Raw genomic sequence first — 23,819 nt, 5'->3', positions numbered from 1 at the left:
AGGAAAGCTAAGAGAGTGCATGAGAAAGCATTGGTGGGCAGAATAAAGGAAAACCCAAAGGGGTATTTTAAATATATAAAGAGCAAGAGAATAACTAGGGAAAGAGTAGGGCCAACTAGGGACCATAGAGGTAATGTGTGTGTGGACCCGGAAGACGTGGGTACAGTCCTCAATGAATATTTTGCGTCGGTGTTTACAATGGGAAAGGACGATGCAGGTATAGACATCAGGATGGAAGACTGTGAAATATTAGAGGAAATTAACAGAGAGAGAAAGTGTACTAGCGGGTTTAGCGGCCTTAAAAGTGGATAAATCTGCAGGCCCGGATGAGATGTATCCCAGGCTATTGAGGGAGGCAAGGGAAGAGATATCAGGAGCCCTGGCAGTAATTTTCAAATTCTCTCTGGCCACAGGTAAGGTGCCAGAGGACTGGAGGACTGCTAACGTTGTCCCGTTATTAAAAAAGGGAGGAAGGGATAGACCAGGAAATTACAGGCCAGTCAGTCTAACCTCGGTGGTGGGAAAGTTACTAGAAAGAATTTTGAGGGACAGAATATATCTGCACTTGGAGAGACACGGATTAATCAGGGATAGTCAGCATGGATTAGTTGAGGGAAGGTCGTGTTTGACAAATTTGATCGAATTTTTTGAGGAGGTAACCAGGAGTGTTGATGAGGGTAATGCATTTAATGTGGTCTACATAGACTTTAGCAAGGCTTTTGATAAGGTCCCTCAGGGCAGACTGGTCAAGAAAGTAAGAGTCCATGGGATCCAAGGCAAAGTGGCACATTGGGTCCAAAATTGGCTGAGAGGCAGGAAGCAGAGGGTGATGGTAGAGGGATGTTTCTGTGACTGGAAGTCTGTTTCCAGTGGGGTCCCACAGGGCTCAGTGCTGGGGCCTTTGCTGTTTGTGGTGTACATAAATGATTTGGACTTAAATGTAGGGGGTATGATCAAGAAGTTCGCGGATGACACGAAAATTGGCAGGGCGGTAAATAGTGAGGAGGAAAGCTGTAAACTGCAGGAGGATGTCAATGGACTGGTCAGGTGGGCAGAGCAGTGGCAAATGGAATTCAACCCGGAAAAGTGTGAGGTAATGCACTTGGGGAGGGCTAACAAGGCAAGGGATTACACTATGAATAGTAGGACCCTGGAAAGCACTGATCAGATTGGTGTGCATATCCACAGATCCCTGAAGGTAGCAGGGCAGGTAGATAAGGTGGTTAAGAAGGCATATGGGATACTTGCCTTTATTAGCTGAGGCATAGAATACAAGAGCAGGGAGGTTATGCTGGAACTCTATAAAATGCTGGTTAGGTGGTTAGGCCACAACTGGAGTACTGCGTGCAGCTGTGGTCACCACATTTTAGGAAGGATATGATTGTACTGGAGAGGGTGCAGAGGACATTTACCAGTGCTGGAGGGTCTGAGCTATTAGGAAAAATTGGATAGGCTGGGATTGTTTTCCGTGGAGCAGAGAAGGTTCAGAGGGGACCTGATAGAGGTGTATAAGATTGAGGGGCATAGATAGGGTGGATATGAATGCACTTTTTCCATTAGTAGAGGGGTCAATAACCAGGGGGCATAGATTTAAGGTAAGAGGTAGAATGCTAAGATGGGAGTTGAGGAGAAATCTTTTCACCCAGAGGGTGGTGGGAGTCTGGAACTCACTGCCTGAAAGGGTGGTTGAGTCAGAAACTCTCATAACATTTAAGAAGTATTTAGATATTCACTTGCGTTGCCATAGCCTCCAGGGCTATGGGCCAAGTGCTGGAAAATGGGATTAGTGTAGTCAGATCTTTGTTGACCGGCGTGGACATGAGGGGCCGTACGGCCTCCTTTTGTGCTGTAAACATTTATGAGTTTATGGGTAAAATTTTTAGCCCGGCGGGCGGGCATGCGTCCGACCCGACCGAGCGTAAAATGATGTGTAGTGACATCAGGCGTGCGTCTTGATGTCACTGCGCACTCGTGCGATACCTCGGTCGGCAGGTGCATGCCAGAGTTGGCAGCGCGCCGCCGACAATTAAAAGGCCTATTAAGGCCATTAAAAAGGCAATTAACCTAAATTTTTCGCTGCTCATCCAACCTTACGGTTGGTGGGCAGGCAAAAAGGCCAAGTGGCCTTTGCACTTTTTTGGAAACCTCATCCATGGGCGGGATGAGGTTATTTCCAAAAGCAAATAAAAATCAAATTAAAACTTTATTTTTTCATTAATAACATGTCCCTGCTCATGTGACAGAGTCACATGAGGAGGCATGTTTCATTACATTTATAAAATCTTTAATATTTCTTCTGAAATCAGTTCATCTGCCTGAGGCAGCTCTCTGCCCCAGGGAGATTGTGTAGCGCACACTTGCACACATGTGCGAAGCTTGCACTACACCCCCCCCACCTGCACAAGCAGCGCTCAGCGCTGCCACTGGTGTTTCATGCTGGGCGGGCCTTAATTGGCTTCCCGCCTGCACCCACCGAGCCCGCACGCCAAGGGCAAATTTCTGCCTTATGAGAATCTGAGAGGATTACCGAGTCTCTGTTTAGCATATCTGAAATATTTCAGATGACTGCATGATTTTTTTTTGAGCCCCTGTGTCAGTGGGAGTGCTTCGTTAGCTGTCAGCCGGTGGTGTTCTTTGATGAGATATGTTCCCTACGGACACCAGGAGTTCCAATATGTACTAGCACAGGAAGCCACTCGAGCTGTGTTGGTCTCAACGTCCCAAAAATAATCCTTATGACTTCGCAGAGGTGGATATCTACCACATTTGTGTGGTGGCTCCTGAGCCAGGTTGAGCAGAAGCACTCTGCTGTTGGGGAGACCAGGGCGAGTAAAGCAGTGCATAGTGTGTTGGCTCTCCCACCCCAGCTGGCACCCACTGGTTTCCTTATGAGATTCACTCTTTTCTTGACCTTGGCTCTGGTGTTTTGGAGGTGTTGCCGGCCCCAGTTTTCTGGGCGTGTTGCCAGTAGGTCAATGTACGTTCAAGGGTGATGTCAAGATAATGTGGCGTTGGGACATGGGTGAGTGGTTGGCCACAGAACTATACATGAAGTTCTTCCCTGGCCTTTGTGTTGACCAGGTGGAAGGCTGAAGTGGCAGTTTTGGCAGTGTTTGGTAGAAGTCTCTATTTTCTGAAGTAGGCTGAAATCCTGTAGTTCCTGGAACGCACTCTACACTCTACAAACTGATGACAGCCCCACCTCTCAATGGCACACTGCCTGGCTGACTGCAAACATCACCAACCCCAAACTGGTAACTGACCTAAGTGGTGAAGTCCCATGTTTCAACCTTCCACGGAAATCTAAACAACCCTCAGCAGCTTGAGGATGGGCCAGGGAAGAGTGGTACAATGGTCCACAGTGGTACATGAAGAACAGCTCAAATTGTGATTGTGGCCTTCAAGTCCATCGCCCACATACTGAACTTCTGCCCCGAGAGATCTATTCCTGGTGGCATCACAACCATTCACACTGTGGAGCTGTTGAATGGATTGTTAATGTTGACATCGAACTATAATTGATTTCCCAAACATACAAATAAAAAAAACTGAAATATGGCACTTTCAACACCTGAAGTTTCAGTCTAAATGATGTGCTTTTGGAGTGGGACTTGAACCCACACCCTCAGAAGCAAAGGTGCTCCCCACAGAGCTCTACTGATTAATGAGGGAATTTTTTGCTTCCAACTTAAACTTGTGATCTGGTTTTGAAGTTCAGAATGCAAAGATTTAATTTATCAAAAATTAAGGGGTTAAATTACAAAACCAAAGCAACAATTAAAGGCATTGAAGAAAGGGAGCTAAACCCAACTCATCTAGAGAATGAAGGCGTCAACAGACGCTCATATTTACATAGTACCTACAGCACTTCATAAAGTGTAATGAAAAAGAAAGATGCAGCTAAAGAAGGAGGTTTTGGGTTTTTTTTTGGGGGGGCGGCACGCGGTGACCAAAAGCTTGACAAAGGGGTGGTTTTCAGGAGGACCTTAAAGAGCGAGAGGGAGGTGGACAGTCAGACAGGTTTAGAGAGAGAATTCAGAGCGGATTATGGGGTCAGAGAAAGTTTAAGATATAGGGAGGGGCAATGTTTAGAGCCCCTCGGGCTGTACAGATTAAAATGAAAGGCTGTAAATGAATGTAATATTGTTTGTACTGATGCACCTGGTGATACATTTTGTAAAAGTTTAACCTGGATTGTACCCTAGTAATGTTGTTTTTGAAATGGTTTTGAATGTGATTGAAGATAATTTATGAATAAAGTATATTTTTACAAAAAAAAAAATAGGGAGGGGCAAGCCCATATAGGGATTTAAACACAAGGATTAGAATTTTAAATGTGAGGCATTGCGAGACAGTCTGAGTACTGAGGACAGGGGTGATGGGTGAGCAGGACTTAGTGAGGATACAATATTGAGTGGATCAGCACAAGCCAGTTGAAAATTGCTCCCATTGGGCTAATAACACTATTCTCTTCATCAGGAATCAGAGTTAAAATCTAGACCAGACTGATGGGATGGAAGTCTCTTCTCTTTGCCAACTGTAAGGGTTGAATGTGAAATCAATTTAGATATTTTGAACCTAATTCATGTGCATATAGGTCTACAGCACAAAGTGTTCATTTTTGCCAGAAATGGTATCAACTTAAGAGGTTGGTGTGTGAAATGGCAATATCAAACTGGTGCTGAAGCTGCTGTTCTGAGATTAGGGTTAAAATTACTTGTTGAAGCAGAGTGGAGTGAACTTTAGCTGCAACTGGCCCATGGTGTACCAAAGGACATGATTCATCTTAATGAGCACCAAACTTCACTTTTTTTCCAAATAAAAGAACATGAAGAATGACTCACCTGAACCAGGAATATCAATTTACATTGATTTTTGAATGGAACTGCTGTAAAAAGAAATTAGTATTACTAAGATATCAAAAGTGTTCTTTTCAATATTTAGGGGGCAATTTTCATATTGAATGCACATTGGGCAGAGCAATCACACTGTTCACCCAATGGCAATAGCAAGAGGTCTGAACCATTTTCATGCTCAGACCTTACTTACTGGGATTGGCAAGCTGCCAGTGCTAAACAAGCACTGGTGGATAACTTGCCAATCAGAGTGGGGAAGGGTGAGATCCAGTGACTCCTCTGCAGAGCCAAATGTTTGGGAATAGGAGGACACCCAAGTCACCATCAGTAGGAGGAAAGATTTTGTGGGGCCTGAAGAAGCATTCATATTGCATTCTTTCAATCCCCTCAAAAATCAGTGCCACAGATATTTTGGGCGCATTTTGGAGCTGCCTCCTGCAATCCCTTTAAGGACTACTGGTTAGGTGGCTCTAAGCCTGGTACCAAAGGGCAGAGCATGCACACAGTCAGCCCATCAGTATCTGAAAATTGAGTTGGTGTCCTACAACCAGTCTAGGACCTGATTCAAATGTTAAGTGCATGATTGGCACTTAATGCGGTGGGCCTTCCTGAAGCGACGCGGGGCTCTCGTTGGCTCTCCAGTGAGACCCCCATTTCCTATATTAAATTCTGCCCAATGTTTTTGTTTATCCACCACCCATACTTTAGAATGAATAGGGTGCTAGTCAGATAAAATTTCCTCTTAGGCTCCAGAGTTAAATGCTATTATCTGATTAAAAAAAAATAATGAAATAACTCAGAAGATTCTCTCGGGAGTGGAGTATGCTACCTGGCATTGTTATATATTGAGGTTAATAACAAAACTGCTGGTTGTTTTTGTGTATTTAATAACAGAATACAAACAGAGATAACTTACAAGAATCTATGCCTGACAAAACTTGTTGTCAAGTTAAGTTTCTTCATCCTGAGGATGCTGACTTTTATTGGGGTACACAGTTGTGAAGATGTCAATCGTCCTGAATTAGCTAAGGCAACTTATCATTCACATGTGAACATAAACAGCAAAGGTTGACAAGCTATTTGACCATGAGCTGAGCCGGAGTCTGTCTCTGTGGATGACCACACATTCGCTTTCCAGCAGAGGTTACAAGATAGCAGGCAGCAGTGAGAACCTTTGCTGATCGTTTCTTCTGTAACCACAGCTGAGGTCAGTTGAAGGTCCACTCCCCCACCACTTCTGCTACCCTGAGGTCAACCAACTCAGCACAGACCAGTGTTGGACCAGACTTCCCAACCTGTATAGTTTGATTATATAATGCGTTTATTAACTGAGTCAGCAGGGAGGGGAAGTTTGAATCCCTGTCTCAAACACTTGCACTAGGGACAAGTTTGCTCATATAACTGGGTTGTCAGAGGAGGAAAAGGCAAACTAACTGGATGGGGACCTTTTCCTTGTTCAAGAATATTTCCTGGTGAATAAACCAGGAATTACAAATTACAGAGTAGCCTACTCTATATTTTTGATCCAATGGGATACAATGGCTATATGGCTGGAATTATAGAAATGTTAAAGTTGCATTGAATGAACACTAGTTTTACCTTTTTGAAGTTGTGTTATCCTTGGTCTTGTTGCTCTCTGTATTCATACTGAGTGCCTTCCAAACTGTTGATTTAGACATTTCATCAGAGATATTAATTTCAGACGGATCACACCTATAAACAAAGTTTAGGTGCCACAATCAAGAAAGAGGTTATCAAGATTTTAAGCAAAAAACTAACAGATTAACACATGATCACCTCAATTGTGGTTTTTTTCCCATTTTCCCAGAAGAGGATCTTCTCAGCTCAGAGAATGGGCAAGTGAGCTGCAGCTCTGTTTAATGCCACTGCTGCTGCACCTCCTGAGTGGTGGTGTTGACCATTAGCGGTGGCACTGTTTTATTTTCGCTGTTGGGGAAAATTTCCCCTCTCAACTTCAGACCTTTAATGGAGCATGCATCCAAACTTGGACACTATTGCTTATATTAAATTGCTGAGTTTTTGCAAAACAAAAATAAACTTGTTTTCAATTACACTTTATAAGTTATTTTGATACAGGAATCAGCATGTCTGCGTGACTGAAGTATACCTTTTCACATGATAAAGCCATGACTCACTTCAGTAGGGCACCAGTTACTTTATATGTCAGCAGGGAGAAGATTCTTAAACGTTGCGTTAGAAATTCACATCTAGAGTTCCTCCCAATTTATTTTATTTATTTCATAAGCAACATAAGTGTTAATGTAGAGGAATTTGTATTGCGTGCACTAGTTCAGCATTTGCCAGCTTTTTGCGCTTACTTCAAAATTGCTTCGCTTATCAGCAGTAGTAAGGGAGGTTCTGTGGCCAGATGCAGTCTGTATGATCAGTGTTCTTGCCATTGGACTTATCATTAGCACACTGTGGCTGCAGTATGTACTGCAGCCACTCACTAAGCTTACTGCAATAGTATCTTTCAGCTCCGTGACCTTTAGCACCAAGAAGGCCAAGAGCATTAATGTCTTGGGAACAGCATCACCTCCAATTTCCCATTCAAGGCACACATCATCCTGATTTGACATTATGGCCATTGCTTCAACATCACTGGGAGAAATTCCTGGAATTCCTTACCTTCACCAGAACAGCAGCAACAGTTCAAGAAGGAGGCCCATCACCACTTCCTCACGGTAATAAGCAAGCCCTTGCCATTGTGGCAAAATCGCTCCCAAAAAACTGAAGCATAGCACAATGATTGGCCATGCAGAATACTGTCAGGTTATAAACCGAAATTTATTTTATTCTGTATTGTGACTTTGTTACACATGATTTTGAAAAATAAGAAAATAAAACTGTAATTATTCCATGACAATGAACATTCCATTCAAGTCCAGTAATACTTCCATGCTTATTTAACTAACTTAGCCGAAAATATTTTTAGAATAAAATGAATTTTGCACCCAAACATTTACCAAGTTCCTAATTTCAGAAGCACAACACATACATTTCCTGTATAACAGTGTAAAATCTTCCACTTCCAACACAGAACTCTTCATGAGGTATGCAATCTGATTTGCTGCTCATTTAAAAATTTACTAACCTGCTCCAGGATTTGGTGGATATGCATGTTGGATCTGGTAATAAGCGTCGTCAAATAAGCAACAAGAAGAATTGTTGCAAACAATTTTAAACTTAGGCAGCAATGTTGTATTTACAAAAAAGGTGAAGGATCCGAGCAAATGAAGGGCCTTTAGGATTTCCCACATTTTCAGCTTGTTAACCAGAAGAATGAAAAATAGATCTACGCACACTGTACAGCAGCATTAGCAAAATTTTGCAGATTTCAGCGCATTAAACGCATGGTTAACAGCTTAACAAATGGCGCCGCAGCTTTATTGCAGTGTGATATGATTGACTCTTCAATTGTGTGCCCATTGCAATGCATTTTACTCTGCAAAAGTTCCATTCAGAAAAATAGCGCAAATCTGCAAGTGAGTTAGATGTCACAGAAATCAAAAGTAATCCAGTTTTCATACATTTTTATCACACACGTCTGGAACATAATTGTAACAGATAATTAGCCTATTCCACAAAAGGCCATAGGCATTTCTCTTCTTTAGAGAGAGACAATTGATTATGTATAGCTTGAGGGGCACCACTCCGCAAGTGTGGCGCAAAGTGAGGAGGTAGGCCTCCATAAACTACCAATTGTAACATGCGGACAAAGAATTGAGACGATACTAGCCTAGATTGTACTCTTCTTGTGCATGCGTTGCACTTTTTGTAATACTGCTAGTATCCAGTGCTTCCAGTACATTCTTGCATTGTTTTACCATAAACATGTTATTTATCACCAGGCTATGAAGCTGCAAGATATGAAATGTTTTTTTTGAATATATTGGTTGGAGTCATGCCCCAAAATAATAGTGCAGTATTGTGAAGTGTAATCTCACTGCTCAGAGAATTTTGGATGACAGATCATTAATCCTGCTGGTCCACCTACAATTAACCAATCCTGCTGCTTTGGTGGTTTGGCATTACTATCATTAATAATAATGGAAAACATCATTTTACCTGGTAGACAAGTGAACCTTAAGAATAAAATACTCAAAAATTGGGAACACATTTATCGGTATTCTCTGTATACTTAGAGAGAATATCTAATCTGATCTATTTACAAATACTGGTATTTTTAGGATGTAAAATATTCTGTATTAACTAACTAAAAAGTTATGTATTCCAGTTTGGCACCTGATGTCATTTGGGTAAGAAATGGCTGAAAGTGTTCAATGCAAACAGCATGAAAAACATCTATATGGCAACCACTGAAACTGTATGAGATTAATTGTGAAGTATTAGAAGCACCATTGACTAGATTACCTATAAATATTACTCTTTACTGGGCTTTGAAGCAGTTTTCTACTTTCCATTGGTAGTTGCACACCACTGTCCCCTGGTTCCAGCATTTTCTCTGATTCCTAGATTAGAGAGAGAGATACAAACACTGTACTTGATTAAAAAAAAACACATCCTACCCATAATGATTTACTGATCTGCTAAAAATGTTTTCCACAACGTGATACAAATGATGATATGTAGAAATATCACAATATATATATCAGGATATTATTGTACAGAAACGTAATTAGGGAGTGTATTTTTTCTGTAATATGAGGTAGGTGGTTCTGAGAAATAAAAACCTCATCATGGCAGAATTCCACAGTTTATTCTGCACATTCTATTATCACATGTAGCCCCGAACACTAGAAAATACCAAATTGTTGTTATTTAAGAAACAAATGTCCTATTTTATGAAACTTTTCTTTGCCAGCTTTATTCAGAATTTTCCAAATTATACAAAAATGAATTGTACATTTAGTTTTTGTAACCACAGAATAGGATGATCTATGAATTCCTTTATCACGTTTCAGAATTTCTAATTATTTATTTCATGGAAAGAAATTGCGAAAGAATTATGTTTAGTATTGTTCTTCAAAAGCAAACTTGCTCAGATTTAAAAAGCCACTGAGACAAGAAGGGAATTAATGGATATGGAAGTTAATATGTAGAAGGTCAGTCTTTACAGTTAGAAGTTATTGAAAAAGAAAGTAAGTGCCAAAAAAAGTAAATCGGCCCACAAAAGGCATGTTGTGTGGATTATTATTTTTTTCTTATTATTTTTCAAAGAGGGACATGAAATTGTACAGAGAAAGTGAGTTTTATTTACAACCATTACTCCATATGCTCACTTGCTATTTGTAAAATAAAACAGTTTAATGATTTGAGTCAGGCTTTGTCTTAATGAAGCGTTTATCAGTTTCTTTCCTGGGAAAGACTAGGGGCAGAATTTTTATCTTGTCAGGCAGGTGCCACGGGCCGACCTGAGAGCAGCTGCGAAACTAACCACCACCTGCGATCGGGCCCCAACCGCGATTTCACACTGGCTGGCCAATTAACAGCCAGCCAGTGTGAAACACATGCTGCAGCGCTCAGTGTTGCCGGCGTGGGGACGGGAGTAGGGCAAGCGTGGGTGCGCACACTGAAAGCTCCCTGAAGACACAGAGCTGCCTCAGGGAACTGAAGATTTATAACATTGCAAATAAAGGTTTAAAAATTATGTCCCCTCATGTAACATGAGCAGGGACATGTTATAAATGAGATTTAAACATTTTTATTTTATTTTTAATTCCTGTTGGAAACCACATCCTGCCCATGGATGAGGTTTCATAAAAAATCCAAAGGCTACCTAGCCGATTTGCCTGCCCAACTGTCGGGTTCGACGGGCAGCGAAAAATTGCATTTAATTATTACTTTAATGTCCTTAATAGGGCTGTTAATTGTCGGCGAGCACGCTGCCAACTCCCACACACGCCCGATGACCGAAGTATCGCACGAGTGCACAATGACGTCAGGACACTCGTTATTTTACGCTTGAACATATGCCCGCACGCCAAGTGAAAAGTTCTGGCCTTGGGGTAGAATTTTACATTCAGTGTGCAGGCGTGCGCCCGACACGCTCAAGCGTAAAATAGTACATGATGATGTCGGGCGAGCATCCCGATGTCATCGTGCACTCACGCGATATTTCAGTCGACAGGCATGCGCGAGAGTCGGCAGCGCGTCCACTGACAACAAGGAGGCCTGTTAAGGACATTAAAGTAGTAATTGACGGTGATTTTTCGCTGCCTGTCCAATGTAATGTAACGGTTGGTGGGTGGACAAATCTGTCAGGCAGACTTTGCCTTTTTGATGAAACCTCATCCAAGGGCGGGATGAGGTTTCCGCTATTAATTTAAAAAATTGTTTGGACACAATTTTCATCCCCTATATTTTCATGTGAGTGAATCTGATGTGTAGACATTATTTTCTGCAGTTTCAAATATTTATTGATTGGTTTTAAATTCTTCAGCTCCCTGAGCATCTGCTTCCAGGGAGCCTTCATTTTGTGCTCCCCTGCACCCATACAGATTTCAGCACTCGCCCTCCTCCCGCCCCCACCCCAGCAGTGCTGAGCCTTGACCGTTAATTGACCAGCCAGCGTGAAAATGCAGTTGGGGGCCGATCGCTGTCAACAGTCCGTTCCCCAGCCGCTCCCGGGCCTGCCGGCCTGAAAATTCTACCCTTGGGGTCATTTCTATACTATGTAACTTGAGAAAAGTGATTTGAAGTGTCTGAAAGATACAATTATCTAGTTCAGATCACAAGGAGGTTCTATTCTTACACCCTGGATTACAGTATATAATTAGATATTGGGCAGTATAGGCACACTGCTGGATGTTCAGATTGTTGAGGGGAATGACCAGTAATTGGTAAGGAGTGTACCAATACAAAACTGCAGTATTGACAAGACATCTATATGAAACTTCTATCAAATAGCTCCCATAGAAAAAGTAACATTTTAACAGCATTTGCAGAACAAAAAGTTATGTGATATTAAGGTGTTTCATTAATGCAAACCAGATGCGATTAGCAACGTAAGCAATGAGCAGTAGTTAGTCTCAATACCCATGCTAATCATTTCATACCTTCATGTACACCCACAATCTCTAGCTGAAGGTCAAAGATAAAAGCAGGATTAAGAGATCTTTAACCAATATAACCTCATCCTCATAACCTCATTCTCAAGACAAGTCTCTTGTTGTTATCAAAAATAAGGTTTAAATGACCAGTGAATCCAATTATTCCATGCAGTACTTAGTAAGTGGTGTGATGGCACAGCAGTTTTTCATATCAATACACTGTCATGTTGTGGTAGGAAATGTAGTTTTAACTGCAATTCCTCACACTGAATTCAGCTGAAGTCCCCTTGACGGAGGCAGGGAGGAAGGGTAAAGGCAGCAAAATGTATAACAAGCCAACATTTTGATTGCTCTTTTGGCTGATTTCAACTTATCATTTGTAAAGCTTAGGGAAGATTGACAAATTGTTTCCATTAGGTGGGGAAGGCAATGGAGTTCAATGAAGGAAAGAAAAATACATCTAAAAAAAAGGGAGAAAAATAGCATATTGACCATTTGCATGAAGTTATATGTAACGGATTTGGTAAATTACTAGTTTAGCACAGAATTGTGCAAAGGCACAATTTTGTGAATGTGCAAAGGGTAACTGTACAGTGTTTAAAATGTTATTAAAATTAGAACTTGTTTACATTAATCAAACATCGACAGCCAACTAATTGAAGGGAAAGATGGTCTGGGGGAGTACTTTTTGTTCAATTTACTGACCCTCCACATGTAGAATTATACATACCAGAAATGTTCTTGCTGGTATGGAGACATTTGCGTCCGCAAGCAAATCTCTGGTAAACAACTTTTACTAAAACATCAAAAGAAATTTCTAGTGCATGTATATTATTTTCTGAAAAAAGCAAAAACGCATTGAAGGAAAAACACACTCAGACTTTGTCTCCCCTTTAACGAGATATTAAAATTTGCCAAAAAAGCTGCCCTTTATGTGCACTCTAGTTCTGCACATTCATTCCATATATTGTAGTCTATTGTGATAATCAAATCTTACCCCATCCTCTTTGACTTTTTTGGCATCATCTAGTTTTTTCTTCTTACTCTCAGGCATTAGATCATCAAGCCAGCTTAGTTCACGCTTCAGGAAGCAAAGGTCCATCAATTTTCTAACAAAAACTAGAGCTAACACCTGCAATATATCATCAGAGATTAGATTAAGAAATATTGAAGAGATACACACAACTTCATTTGTTAACAATTAACTGTAATACCTATACTAAAACATACAAAACACTCAGAGGTTTACACAGGTTTTCCTTACAATACAGACTTCTGTAGCCATTTCCCCAGTTGTTTAAAGGGGAATGCATTTTATTGCTTTGCCACAGAGTGGTAAATATAGGAGATATATATAAGTAGGCTTCACATTCCTTGTTATATTATCTGTCGCTCAACTAGATTGGGTGTTCTAACATGCACAGAACATAGTTACCAGAGGACTAATGAAAATATTAATATGAACACCTGAATATTAGCCATATGCATATTGCATCAATAAAATTCATAAATGCCAGTGACTAAATAGTATTGAGATTCAACATCAGTTTACAACTAGAAATATCAGAAGTTAGAAGGTGACCCAATGACACAGGGCCGAGAAATTCTTCATTTTGAACTAAGAACACATTGGGCAGAATTTTCCATTCTGGAGACTAAGTGCTTTGGCGGGCAGGAAAGTCTGCGTGATTCCTGCTGGGCAGCGAAGCGGATTTTCACACCTAATTTTCTGCTTTCGAGCTCATTAATTATGTATCATTGAGGAGCTCGCCGAATCTCATGGCAGGGCGGGCAGTGATTCGTCTACCTCGCCATGACCTCATGGGGTTGAAGGTCCTGGCACCTTACTTAAACGGCACCTTCACTCTCAGGCATTCACTCACTGTAGGCCAGGTGTGTGCCGAAGGTATATATAACAATGCCGACCAAATGTACCAAACCCTCTGCTCCATGCTTCAGCGAGGCCTCCCTGGAGATCCTCCTCCAGGCCATCCAGGAAAGGTGGGAGGTACTCCTTCTGAGGGATGGGAGCAGGAGCTCCACCCACTTGAGCACACTGGTAGGGAAGGAGGTGGCCAAGGAGGTCAACGCCTGTGGCAAGCTAAAAAGGACCGCAGTGCAGGAAGCAAATTAACTTCTCCTCACTCCAAACTCATTTTCATAAGGGCATCAGGCAGTCTAAGGTTTAAGAGTCCACAGGGATGTCACACACTACCAGCATATTGGACATCAGCACTGAATGTCTGCCAGCCACTTTAAGATCCCCTTCTCATGTAAGATCCTGCACAAAAGGCATCTTAATCTCTTACTGGAGAGGGCTCAGCAGGCACCAGGTATTAATGCTTCTGAACTGCTCTTTCACCCACAGTGCTCAGAGTCAATCCATCTGTATTTATACAGAACAAGCTCTCCCATAATCGGCGGGAGAGAGCCAAGACCAGAGGGGTGATCCTGGAGCTGAGGGCATTCTTGTCCCATGATGAGCACGCTGCAGAGCTGGCTGGTAAGGACAGAGATCATTCCTGCGTGGAAGGCGAGATCGGCCTGGCCCAACAAGCCTGTGAAGCTCCATGCAGTATACATCGGCCACATGCAGACAATGACTGTAAGTGACCTATAATGTAGAAGCCTGCCTAGTCAATCACTAATTATCACTTTTCTCTATTCCAGCCACCAGCAAGAAAAGGCAGAGGAGGAGGTCGAGCAAGCATCTCAGCCCCAGCCCCCAGATCATCTCAGATGAGGATCATGAGGAAGCATCTGATGAAGCCCATCACTGCGTTCACTTGCACCCTCCACCAGCGCAGATACACGCACTTCGGTGGGGCCTAGTTCTAGAGTAGTCTTGGGGTCACTATCGGTGATTGCCTTATGGACACGTATCCACAGCAGGCGGAGGCAGTGTCAGCCGAGGTATCTGCCACTCAGAGGACTGCTGGAGACCAGGCCCCTGCAGAGTCTGAGTCTGATGATGAGCCTCTGGAATCAGGCCTGAGAGAAATGTTGGAGATGCAGAGATGGGCAGGAAAACATCAGGCAGAGTTGTCAGAGGCTGTCACCAGACTGGAATGAAGGATGGGGGAGTCCTTCCACATTGTCTGGTGTCGTGGCTCCAGCATGCAAGTGCATTGAAGTTTCCATGGGAAGGACGGCGGACACCTTGGAGACCCAGGTCCAGCAATTTCTGCTGGATTTGCGCTAGGACCTGCACACCATTGCTCTAGACATAGGTGCATTCCAGCAGTGGCTAAGTGAGAGGGGGATGGGGCACCTCAACCTCCCTCCAGGTGCCCCTTCTCCTCAAGGAGTCAGGGAGGGGCCCTCGGGCATCCAAATGGAGGAGAAGCGCCAGTCAGACACCTAGGGGCATCCACCCAGGACTGTCCAAGGGTTCCTTCCGTTCCAAGTCCCCTCTGCCTGTGACCCCATCAATTCTAGCAGGTCAGGCTGAGGAGGGTGCACCTGCCCCAGAGCAGGAGACCCTTAGCAGGCCGGTGCCATCCACGTCGAGGATCTGGTTGAAAGGACTGCACTATGTGTAGTTCCTTAAAGATATGCACTAGTGAAATGCTTATCCTATTCCACAGCAGCCACATGGTCCCTAGGCTACTGCACCTTCCAAGGATAACCTCATTGTTAGAGTTGAAGGTGACTTATGCTTCCTCTGTGATCATTGTGAGATTGATGACAATGAATGTACTGTTTTCTCTGCATCAAAGCATGAAGAGAACTGCGCTCATAACAACTTCTCTTCACCTTATTCCTCCTGGAATTTTGTAGCTATGAGGTTGACACGGGCACATCTTCCACATTGTGCCCGTGCAATGGCATCTTCCTGTGCCTTGTCTGAATCCTCGCCCTCTTCAGATTCACCCCCTTCAACGTCCTCCTTGTCCAAGGAGACATGAAGCTCCTCCATGTCTCCCTGTGGCAAAACATCCCCCCTTTGCAGCGCTAGGTTGTGCAGGGTGCAGCAAATAACAATGATGCGGAACATTCTCTGTGGCGAATATTGGAGGGCCCCACCTGATTGGTCCAAACAGCTGAAACACATCTTCAGGAGACTAGTGGTCTGCTCTATCAAGGACCTTGTGGCTGAATGTGCAACATTGTATCTCTCCTCAGATGCACTCTGTGGATGATGAACGGGCGTCATTAGCCACGTCTTTAGGGGTTATCACCAAGAGCCAACCCTCTAAGTGCCAAGCTCCCCTAAATATCTCTGGCACCTGGGAGTGACTCAAAACTTATGATTCGTGTGAGCTCCCCGGGTACTGAGCACAAACATGCTGGATCTGCTTTCTGTGATCACAAATTCGCTTTATGTTCAGAGAGTGAAATCCTTTGCTATTAATGTATCTCATAGGCTGCTACCAGGGAGCTCTCAAGGCCACATGTATGCAGTTGATAGCGCCCTGCACTTGTGGAAAGCCTGAGATCGCAGTGAATCCCACAGCTCTGGCATCCTGGCTTGCTTTACCTATGCAGAACTGCATGTAATGGTAAGCTTTATTGAAAAGGCCATCGGTCACCTCCCTTACACATTTGTGTATCGCTGATTGTGAGATTCCGCAAGGACCCCAGTGGACCCCTATAAGGATCCACAGACAAAAAGGTTCAGTGCAGTGATAACCTTCAGAGCAACCAGCATTGAATACCATCCAAGGTCGTGCGACGTTGAGTTCCTTACAGAGAATATGGCAAATATGTGCAACCACATACCTAGACAAGCGAAGGCACCTACAGCACTGTCTTTTGTTCATTTCCATGTATGAGCTGCATCTTGTTAGAGCCTTGGTCGCGTCAAATGTCTTTGTGGATTTGGCCCCTCCTCACCAGCATCTGGGTCTTCCTGGGGCCCCACTGGCTCTTGTTCCTCAGGGAGACGGCCTTCCCTGAGCTGTGCCAATTGATGATGGGCCCTTCTTCTCCTCATTCTAATCAAAGCGATCAAGGAGGCAGCTTTGCCTGCAATCTCCACTCCTCCTTGTTTCTGTGAATGGTTACAATTGAGCAATCAATGTTAGTTCCCATTGAATTAATCTTCCTCTATGTACAAGGCAGGAATGCATTCTCCAGCCCTTGGCTTTCCCTCAGTCTGCACGTTGCACACTAAGGCCTCCCCTCCAGGATGATATCATCCTGGAGGACAACAGGTGGCTGAGCTTTCCCCTCAGATGTGAATGCGCATTCACAATGAGGGTCTTCATTAGGGTCAAAAGACCCAAGTTCTCACAGCCACAGTCAGCCTTATGTTGGTTGTCCTCCAGCGGTCTTTACAACAACTATGGATACCCAGTCCTTGCACTTATGTCCCGACTGCAAGCGTGGGGCCTTGAATGCCATGACCAATGCACTGGGAACATGGAGGCTTATAGGATCCATGTTGTCTTTGCGCAGTAGATCTGGCCATTGATTCTTGGAGCCTGCATCCATTCTGACATGCCTCTGTAAGGATCAGATATCAATTAAAGCCGTATGCACCGCAGCACCTAAATTTAATGGATTCTCGCCTGAATGCACATGTAAAGCAGTCAAGCTCATTCATTGTGCACGAGACCCTCAAGTCCAGCACTCAGCTGAGGCATGCTCTCCATGGCTTGAGCAAAACAGTATTAGGGTGCCCGTTCGATTGGCCAAGAATTGCTGTGCTGAACTCTTCCCACATGCCCTGAGACCCATGCCCAACTGATGTTTTTCTAGCTTGTTTTTTGAACTGCATCATTGTAAGGTGAGCTCAAAAATGGTGTTGCTAACCTTCATCTGGGATACCAGCTTCCACCCTCCCCCTATCACCCACCAAGTTCCTCCTCCATCTTCACCGCCTCCTAATTCCCCTTCCTCTAACACGCTCAAGTGTAAAATGACACGCGATATTTCGGTTGGCAGGTGCATGCGGGAGTCGGAGCCATGCCCACCATTAAGTAAGAGGCCAGTCAAGGCCCTTAAAAACCCAATTGATACCGATTTAACGTTGCTTGTGTGATTTCGCACTCGTCGCATGGGCAAGATGGACAGGCACCAGCCGACAATTTGCAAAACCTCATCCACGGGTGGGATAAAAAGGGTGAGCAGCACTGCCAGTGAGCGTAGTGAGGAGTTTGGTAGATAGTTTGCTGCTGGTGGCTTATTGGTTTTTGGCAGCTTCATCTCTGTTGAGGGCTTCATTCTGAGCATTTCCAGGCTTCATTTCAGGACTCATTGGTGTCTCCAAGGGTCCCTGAGGTTTCAGACCGTATGGACCCTTCCAAGTATCAGACAGCCTTCCCTTACCCTGGTAATGTGGATTGTGGTCTCCGCTGGGGGCTCCTCCTCTGAGGAGGAAGAGAGGGGCAGAAGGGAGAGGGGGCCAGGTGTACCAATGCAGCTTCCAGGCGAGGGACCTGTGGGAGGAGAGGCGCAGGGCCAGCAGGAAGTCCAAGGCAGAAGGGACTGCAGAAGATGACACTATCCTGCTGCCAGGGTTTACAGGAGGCAATGCAGCTACCTCAATCTGTCCAAGGTGCAATGCCGAAGGAGGGTCCGCCTCTCAGGGACACAGTGACCTCCATTTGTCAGATGATCAGGCCTGAGATCAGCTCTGACTGTGTGGGTGGACACCCCATACCAGTGGCTCTGAAGGTCACAGTGGCCCTCAACTTCTATGCCTCCGGCTCTTTCCAGGAGTCAGTAGGGGTCCTTTGTGGAGTGTCCCAATCAGCTGTCCACAGTTGCGTCAAGCTGGTGACTGATGCTCTGTTCAGGCTGGTATTCACTTTCCTTCATTTCTGTATGGACGAGACCAGCCAAGCTGAGCGAACCAGAGGCTCTGCAGTGATAACTGGGTTCCCCCACATCCAGGGTGCAATCGACTGCACACGTGGCCATCAAGGCGCCAGCGGATCAGCCGGGTGCCTTTGTTAGCAGGAAGGGATTCCACTCCATGAACACCCAAATAGTGTGAGACCACAGGATGCAGATTCTAAAAGTCTCTGCAAGATACCCTGGCAGTTCCCATGACACGTACATCCTGAGACACTCCCAGGTGCTGAGGCTCTTTAGTGCTCCAGCCCAACTGGATGGATGACTGCTGAGTTATCCCTTGCAAAAGTGGCTCACGATGCCTCTCCGCCACCCAAGAACAGAGGCAGAGCAGCGGTAGAACAAGAGCCATGCCTCTACAAGGGCAGTGGTAGAGAGAACCATAGGTCTTCTCAAGACGCGCTTCCAATGCCTGGACTGTTCAGGGGGAGCACAACAATATCCCCCAGAGCGAGTGTGACTGATAGTGGTTACATGTTGTGCTCTCCACAATCTGGCACTGGCAAGGGGGGACCAACTGGAGGAAGAGGATCTTGACGCAGCTCCACAAGTCACAGATGATGAATCCAGTAGTAAGTCAAAAGAGGAGCACGGTGAGGAGAACACTGAGGGCGTGGTACATCAGTAACCTCCAGGGAGGCAGGGACACCAAGGACGCCTTGATCCAACACTCCTTTCGGTAGGCTGCCATATAAGCACAACTAGCCACCATGCCAGATGTCTGAAATGACCCTTTCCATTACCCCCAAGAAACACTCTGTTCCTCTGCAATAAAGTTTCGAGCCAACCACGTCCAGCATTACATACTGGCATACCCTGCACCTACAAAACAAATGAAGCATACTCAGGCCAATAACACAAAAACAAATTTAATATAATGTTGGCATTCACAGATTATGAACAGAACAAAATCAGGTGTTGATGGTCACACCATTAAAGAAATGAAAAAAAAAAATGGCAGAACAGATGATCACCCGTGACCAGTCCTTCTTGTGCTTTTGATGCTTTAAAATTACGTTTACGAGTGCTACATCTTGGTGTTCCCCCGTTGCTGGCACTGGCATTGGAGACAGCCTACTGACTCTGGTGTCCTGTTGGCCTTGATGACCTTGGCGGTCGTCCTCTAGTCAGTGGAGCCTGTGCTGGCCCCGCCTGGGAGGGAGCAGCCAGTGCTACGGCTGGCATCTTCCCAGTCGCTGCAGCCTCATCAGATGCCATGGTCACTGGCAGAGGAGCGGAGAAGATGCTGCCATCATCCAAAGCGCCCTGAGAGGAGTCCACAGAGACGACAGGCAGCTTGTGCGCCAATGTGAGGTCGCTGTGGACCTCCCTGCTCGCCATTGATGGATGGGTACCTAGCTGGGATACTGGGTGCCTCATTCATCACCCACACAGACACTGACCACCTAAGGTAATTGCCTGTGTGAGGGCTTGCAGGTCCGAGCGCAACCCCAGGAACTCCTGATCCTGTTCCTGGAGCTTCCTCTCCATGAGAGTCGCCACTCTCTCAATGGAGGAGGCAGTGCGCTCAGCCATGAGGGTCAATGCAGTGCTAATGTTCCACATGGACTCTTCCATAATGGAGACCATGGATCTCTGCCAGATCCTCCCGCACATCCCGCTGGATATTTAGCATTTGCTGCCTAATGGACGACTCCAGAAACTCATCATTAGCCTTCGACTGAGCATCATCCTAGTCCCCAGCAGTCCTCCGACTGCCAGCACCCTAGGCACACTCTGCCTCCGCCTGCACCTGAAGCGAGTGTGAAGTGCCTTTACCGCTGTGCTCCGACATTCTAGCTGAGGATCTAACGCCCACCGAGCTGTTGGTATCTGTGCTGGTGCAGAGAGTGGGTCTGACGCAGGTGCATCTGGAGCCTGGTGGTCCTCCGGTGTCAGGGGTGGCTCCTCAGGGTCCTGCGAATGGCTGCTTGGTGGAAAATCTAAGGGAGAACAAGGACATGTCATTAGTTAAAGTCATCACACTGTGATTGTGCATGCCAGGTACCCTGTTGAGACAATGGACATCTGCATCATGGTGCCATCGTCCTTCAATGATCAACAGGGAATCCAGTTTGGGGGCTCCCATCAATGATGAGACTACAGAAGAATGTTTGCACCTACCGAAAACTCTCAACTCAATACACTGCATTCTTACCTTTGCCTGACATCCCAGCCTCTCCTTGGCCGGTTGACCGAGGTGCATGGCACCTCTCCAGCTCCAAGGTATCCTGCTCGAATCTGGAGAGGATGAGGTGGTTTGGGGCTCCTCCGCCAGTCTGCGACCTCTCAATGTTGTTATGGGACATCTTCTCCTGAAAGGACAGAGCAGCATAGATTAGTCCATTCTCTACCTGCAACGCCATTGCAGCCTGGTCAACCCCACCCGAGGAACACCTCTCAGGGCACATCCGAGTCACGGCCCTCGAGCCGCATGGCACTCCGTCCAAGCAGCCAGGGCTCACCCCTTTGGTCAGCTCTGGCGTCATTGACAGTTGGCACTCAGATTCTAACACCCCAGAGCTCCACAAGGGGGACACTCAGACCTTAACACTGCAACACACTGACCCATGCCAACATGGTACTCACCCTTCCTGAGCACAGCAGGTCGTTAAACCTCTTGCGGCACTGGACCCAGGTGCGCCGCACAACATCATGGCTCCTGACCAGCGCTGGCACCTCCTCCCATGCTCTTTTGGTGAGGTGCAGTGGCCTCCTCCTTCCATCCCTTGGGACAAGGGTGTCCCTCCTAGCAGCCATCGCCTCCAGGAGGACAGCGAGGCACTCACCTGAAAAATGGGGGGCTGAGTGTCCAACTGACTTGCTCTCCTGCCTGGCGTCTGCATCTTGAGGCCATCTCCTTGCAGCAACTCTGTATGACACAGGCAGCCTCCCTGGGGCTGCCTGTGCCATTTTTGAACTGGCAGTCGGGTCGCCATTGGACCCGGCGGCTGACAGGCCCCTGCCCCCGCCCACCCCTTCTTGAACATTCAGCAGCTGTCATTCACGCTCGGCGAGCCTTAATTGGCCCGCTAGACTGAAATCGCAGTCGCAGCCTGATCGCGGGTGGTGGGACGTTACGCAGCCGCTCCTGCTCACCCCCACTCAACGACCGTAAAATCCTGGCCCAGGTATCATTCCAATAAGTTTATCCTGCACTCCCTCCAAGGCCAATATATCCTTCCTAAGGTGTGATGCCTAGAACTGCTCAGAGTACCTTAGGTCCAACCAGGGCTTTGCATAGCTATAGCATATCTTCCACCCCCAGTGTATTTTAGTCCTCTAGATATAAAAGGCCTTAGTCTCTGATTATTTTCTGTACCTGCTTATGGCATTTTAATGATCTATGTAAATGGACCTCCAAATCTCTTTGGAACTCCACTGTTTCTTTATACTTCAAAGTAAATGAATTAGTGAACTGTGAAAGCAAAACAATGAATATTGACAAGAAAAGTAGGTATGTACACAATAGGAAATTGCACATGACAAAGGAGGCTGAATAGCTGTAGGCACAAAAGCTAACATTAATACATAATTAAGTAAGTTAACTTTAAACTCGCAGTACTAACAAAGGTAGAGTACTGCCAACATCATAAAGAAAGAGTATTGCAAAATATTGTATAAATACACAGATTCATAGTTGGCAAACATGGTTGTTGTGCAGTGTACTCAATTAATGTTGACAGCCGCAAAAACAAAAAATGCTGGAAAAACTCAGCAGGTCTAACAGCATCTGTGGAGAGAAAGACCGAGTTAACGTTTCGAGTCTGTATGACTCTTCTTCAGAGCTAAAGAGAAGTAAAAATGTGGTGAAATTTATACTGTTTAAGTGGGTTGGAGCAGGTGAAGCTGGGTAGAAGGCCAGCGATACGTGGAGGCTAAGGAGAGATTGGCAAAGATGTCATAAACAAAAAGGTCAAAGGGGTGTTAATGGTGGCGATATTGGCTAAAGGAGGTGCTGATGGTGACATTAAAGTCAGAAAGCAGAATAATAGCAGGACAAGGGTAAGCACTCTGGAAAGAACAACATGAACAAGTGACAGATGGCCCTAGTGTGGGTGGGGTGGGGGGAGGGGATAGTGGTGGGAAAAAAGATCGAAAATAGGATAAAAGGTGGGGACAAAACTATTAATAAAAATGAAAATAAATAAAAATAAAAATAAGTGGATAGAAAATAAAAGTTAAAAAATAAAAATGAATATTGAAAAAAGGGGATAAAAAGAGGGTGAGGATGGAGGAGAGAGTTCATGACCCGAAGTTGTTGAACTCAATGGTCAGTCCGGAAGGCTGTAAAAGTGCCTAACCGGAAGATGAGGTGCTGTTCCTCCAGTTTGCTTTGGGCTTCACTGGAACATTGCAGCAGGCCAAGGATGGACATGTGGGCATGAGAGCAGGATTGTGTGTTGAAATGACAAGCGACAGGAAGGTCTGGGTCATGCTTGCGGACAGACCGAAGGTGTTCTGCAAAGCAGTCACCCAGTCTGCGTTTGGTCTTTCCAAAGTAGAGGAGACCACATTGGGAGCAGCGAATGCAGTAGACCAAACTGAAGAAGGTGCAAGTGAAATGCTGCTTCACCTGAAAGGAGTGTTTGGGCCCTTGGACGGTGAGGAGGGAGGAGGTAAAGGTGCAGGTGTTGCACCTTCTGCGATTGCATGGGAAGGTGCCATGGGAAGGGGATGAGGTTGGGGGTGATGGAGAAGCAGACCAGGGTGTCCTGGAGGGAACGGTCCCTACAGAATGCCGACTGGGGTGGGGGGTGGGGGTGGGGGGGGTGAAGGGAAGATGTGTTTGGTGGTGGCATCATGCTGGAGTTGGCATAAATGGTGGAGGATGATCCTTTGAATGCGGAGGCTAGTGGGGTGAAAAGTGAGGACAAGGGGGACCCTATCATGGTTCTGGGAGGGAGAGAAAGGTGTGAGGGCAAGGCGCGGGAGATGGGGTGGACACGGTTGAGGGCCCTGTCAACCACAGTGGGTGGGAAACCTCAGTTAAGGAAGACATGTCAGAAGCACTGTTTTGGAAAGTGGCATTATCGGAACAGATGCGATGGAGAAGAAGGAACTGAGATAATGGCATGGAGTCCTTAGAGGAAGCAAGGTGTGAGGAGCTGTAGTCGAGGTAGCTGTG

General features: G+C 45.4%; 1 protein-coding gene across 1 annotated transcript in view; it reads right to left on the bottom strand.

The window, feature by feature from the left end:
- The window catches only part of LOC144672698 (electroneutral sodium bicarbonate exchanger 1-like), a 340,464-nt gene that overhangs the window by 6,000 nt on the left and 310,645 nt on the right, over positions 1-23,819 (bottom strand). Inside the window, exons 22-25 of the mRNA XM_078534615.1 lie at positions 12,888-13,022; positions 9,252-9,349; positions 6,456-6,569; positions 4,845-4,888 (exon numbers count right to left, since the gene is read on the bottom strand). Of these exons, the coding sequence (XP_078390741.1) occupies positions 4,864-4,888; positions 6,456-6,569; positions 9,252-9,349; positions 12,888-13,022 (372 nt within the window). The 3' untranslated portion in view covers positions 4,845-4,863. The remainder of the gene's footprint in view (positions 1-4,844; positions 4,889-6,455; positions 6,570-9,251; positions 9,350-12,887; positions 13,023-23,819) is intronic.

Source organism: Cetorhinus maximus, chromosome X, assembly GCF_964194155.1.
Source record: "Cetorhinus maximus chromosome X, sCetMax3.hap1.1, whole genome shotgun sequence".
NCBI classification, from domain to species: Eukaryota; Metazoa; Chordata; class Chondrichthyes; order Lamniformes; family Cetorhinidae; genus Cetorhinus; species Cetorhinus maximus.
This window is presented reverse-complemented; position numbering and strand designations above follow the sequence as displayed.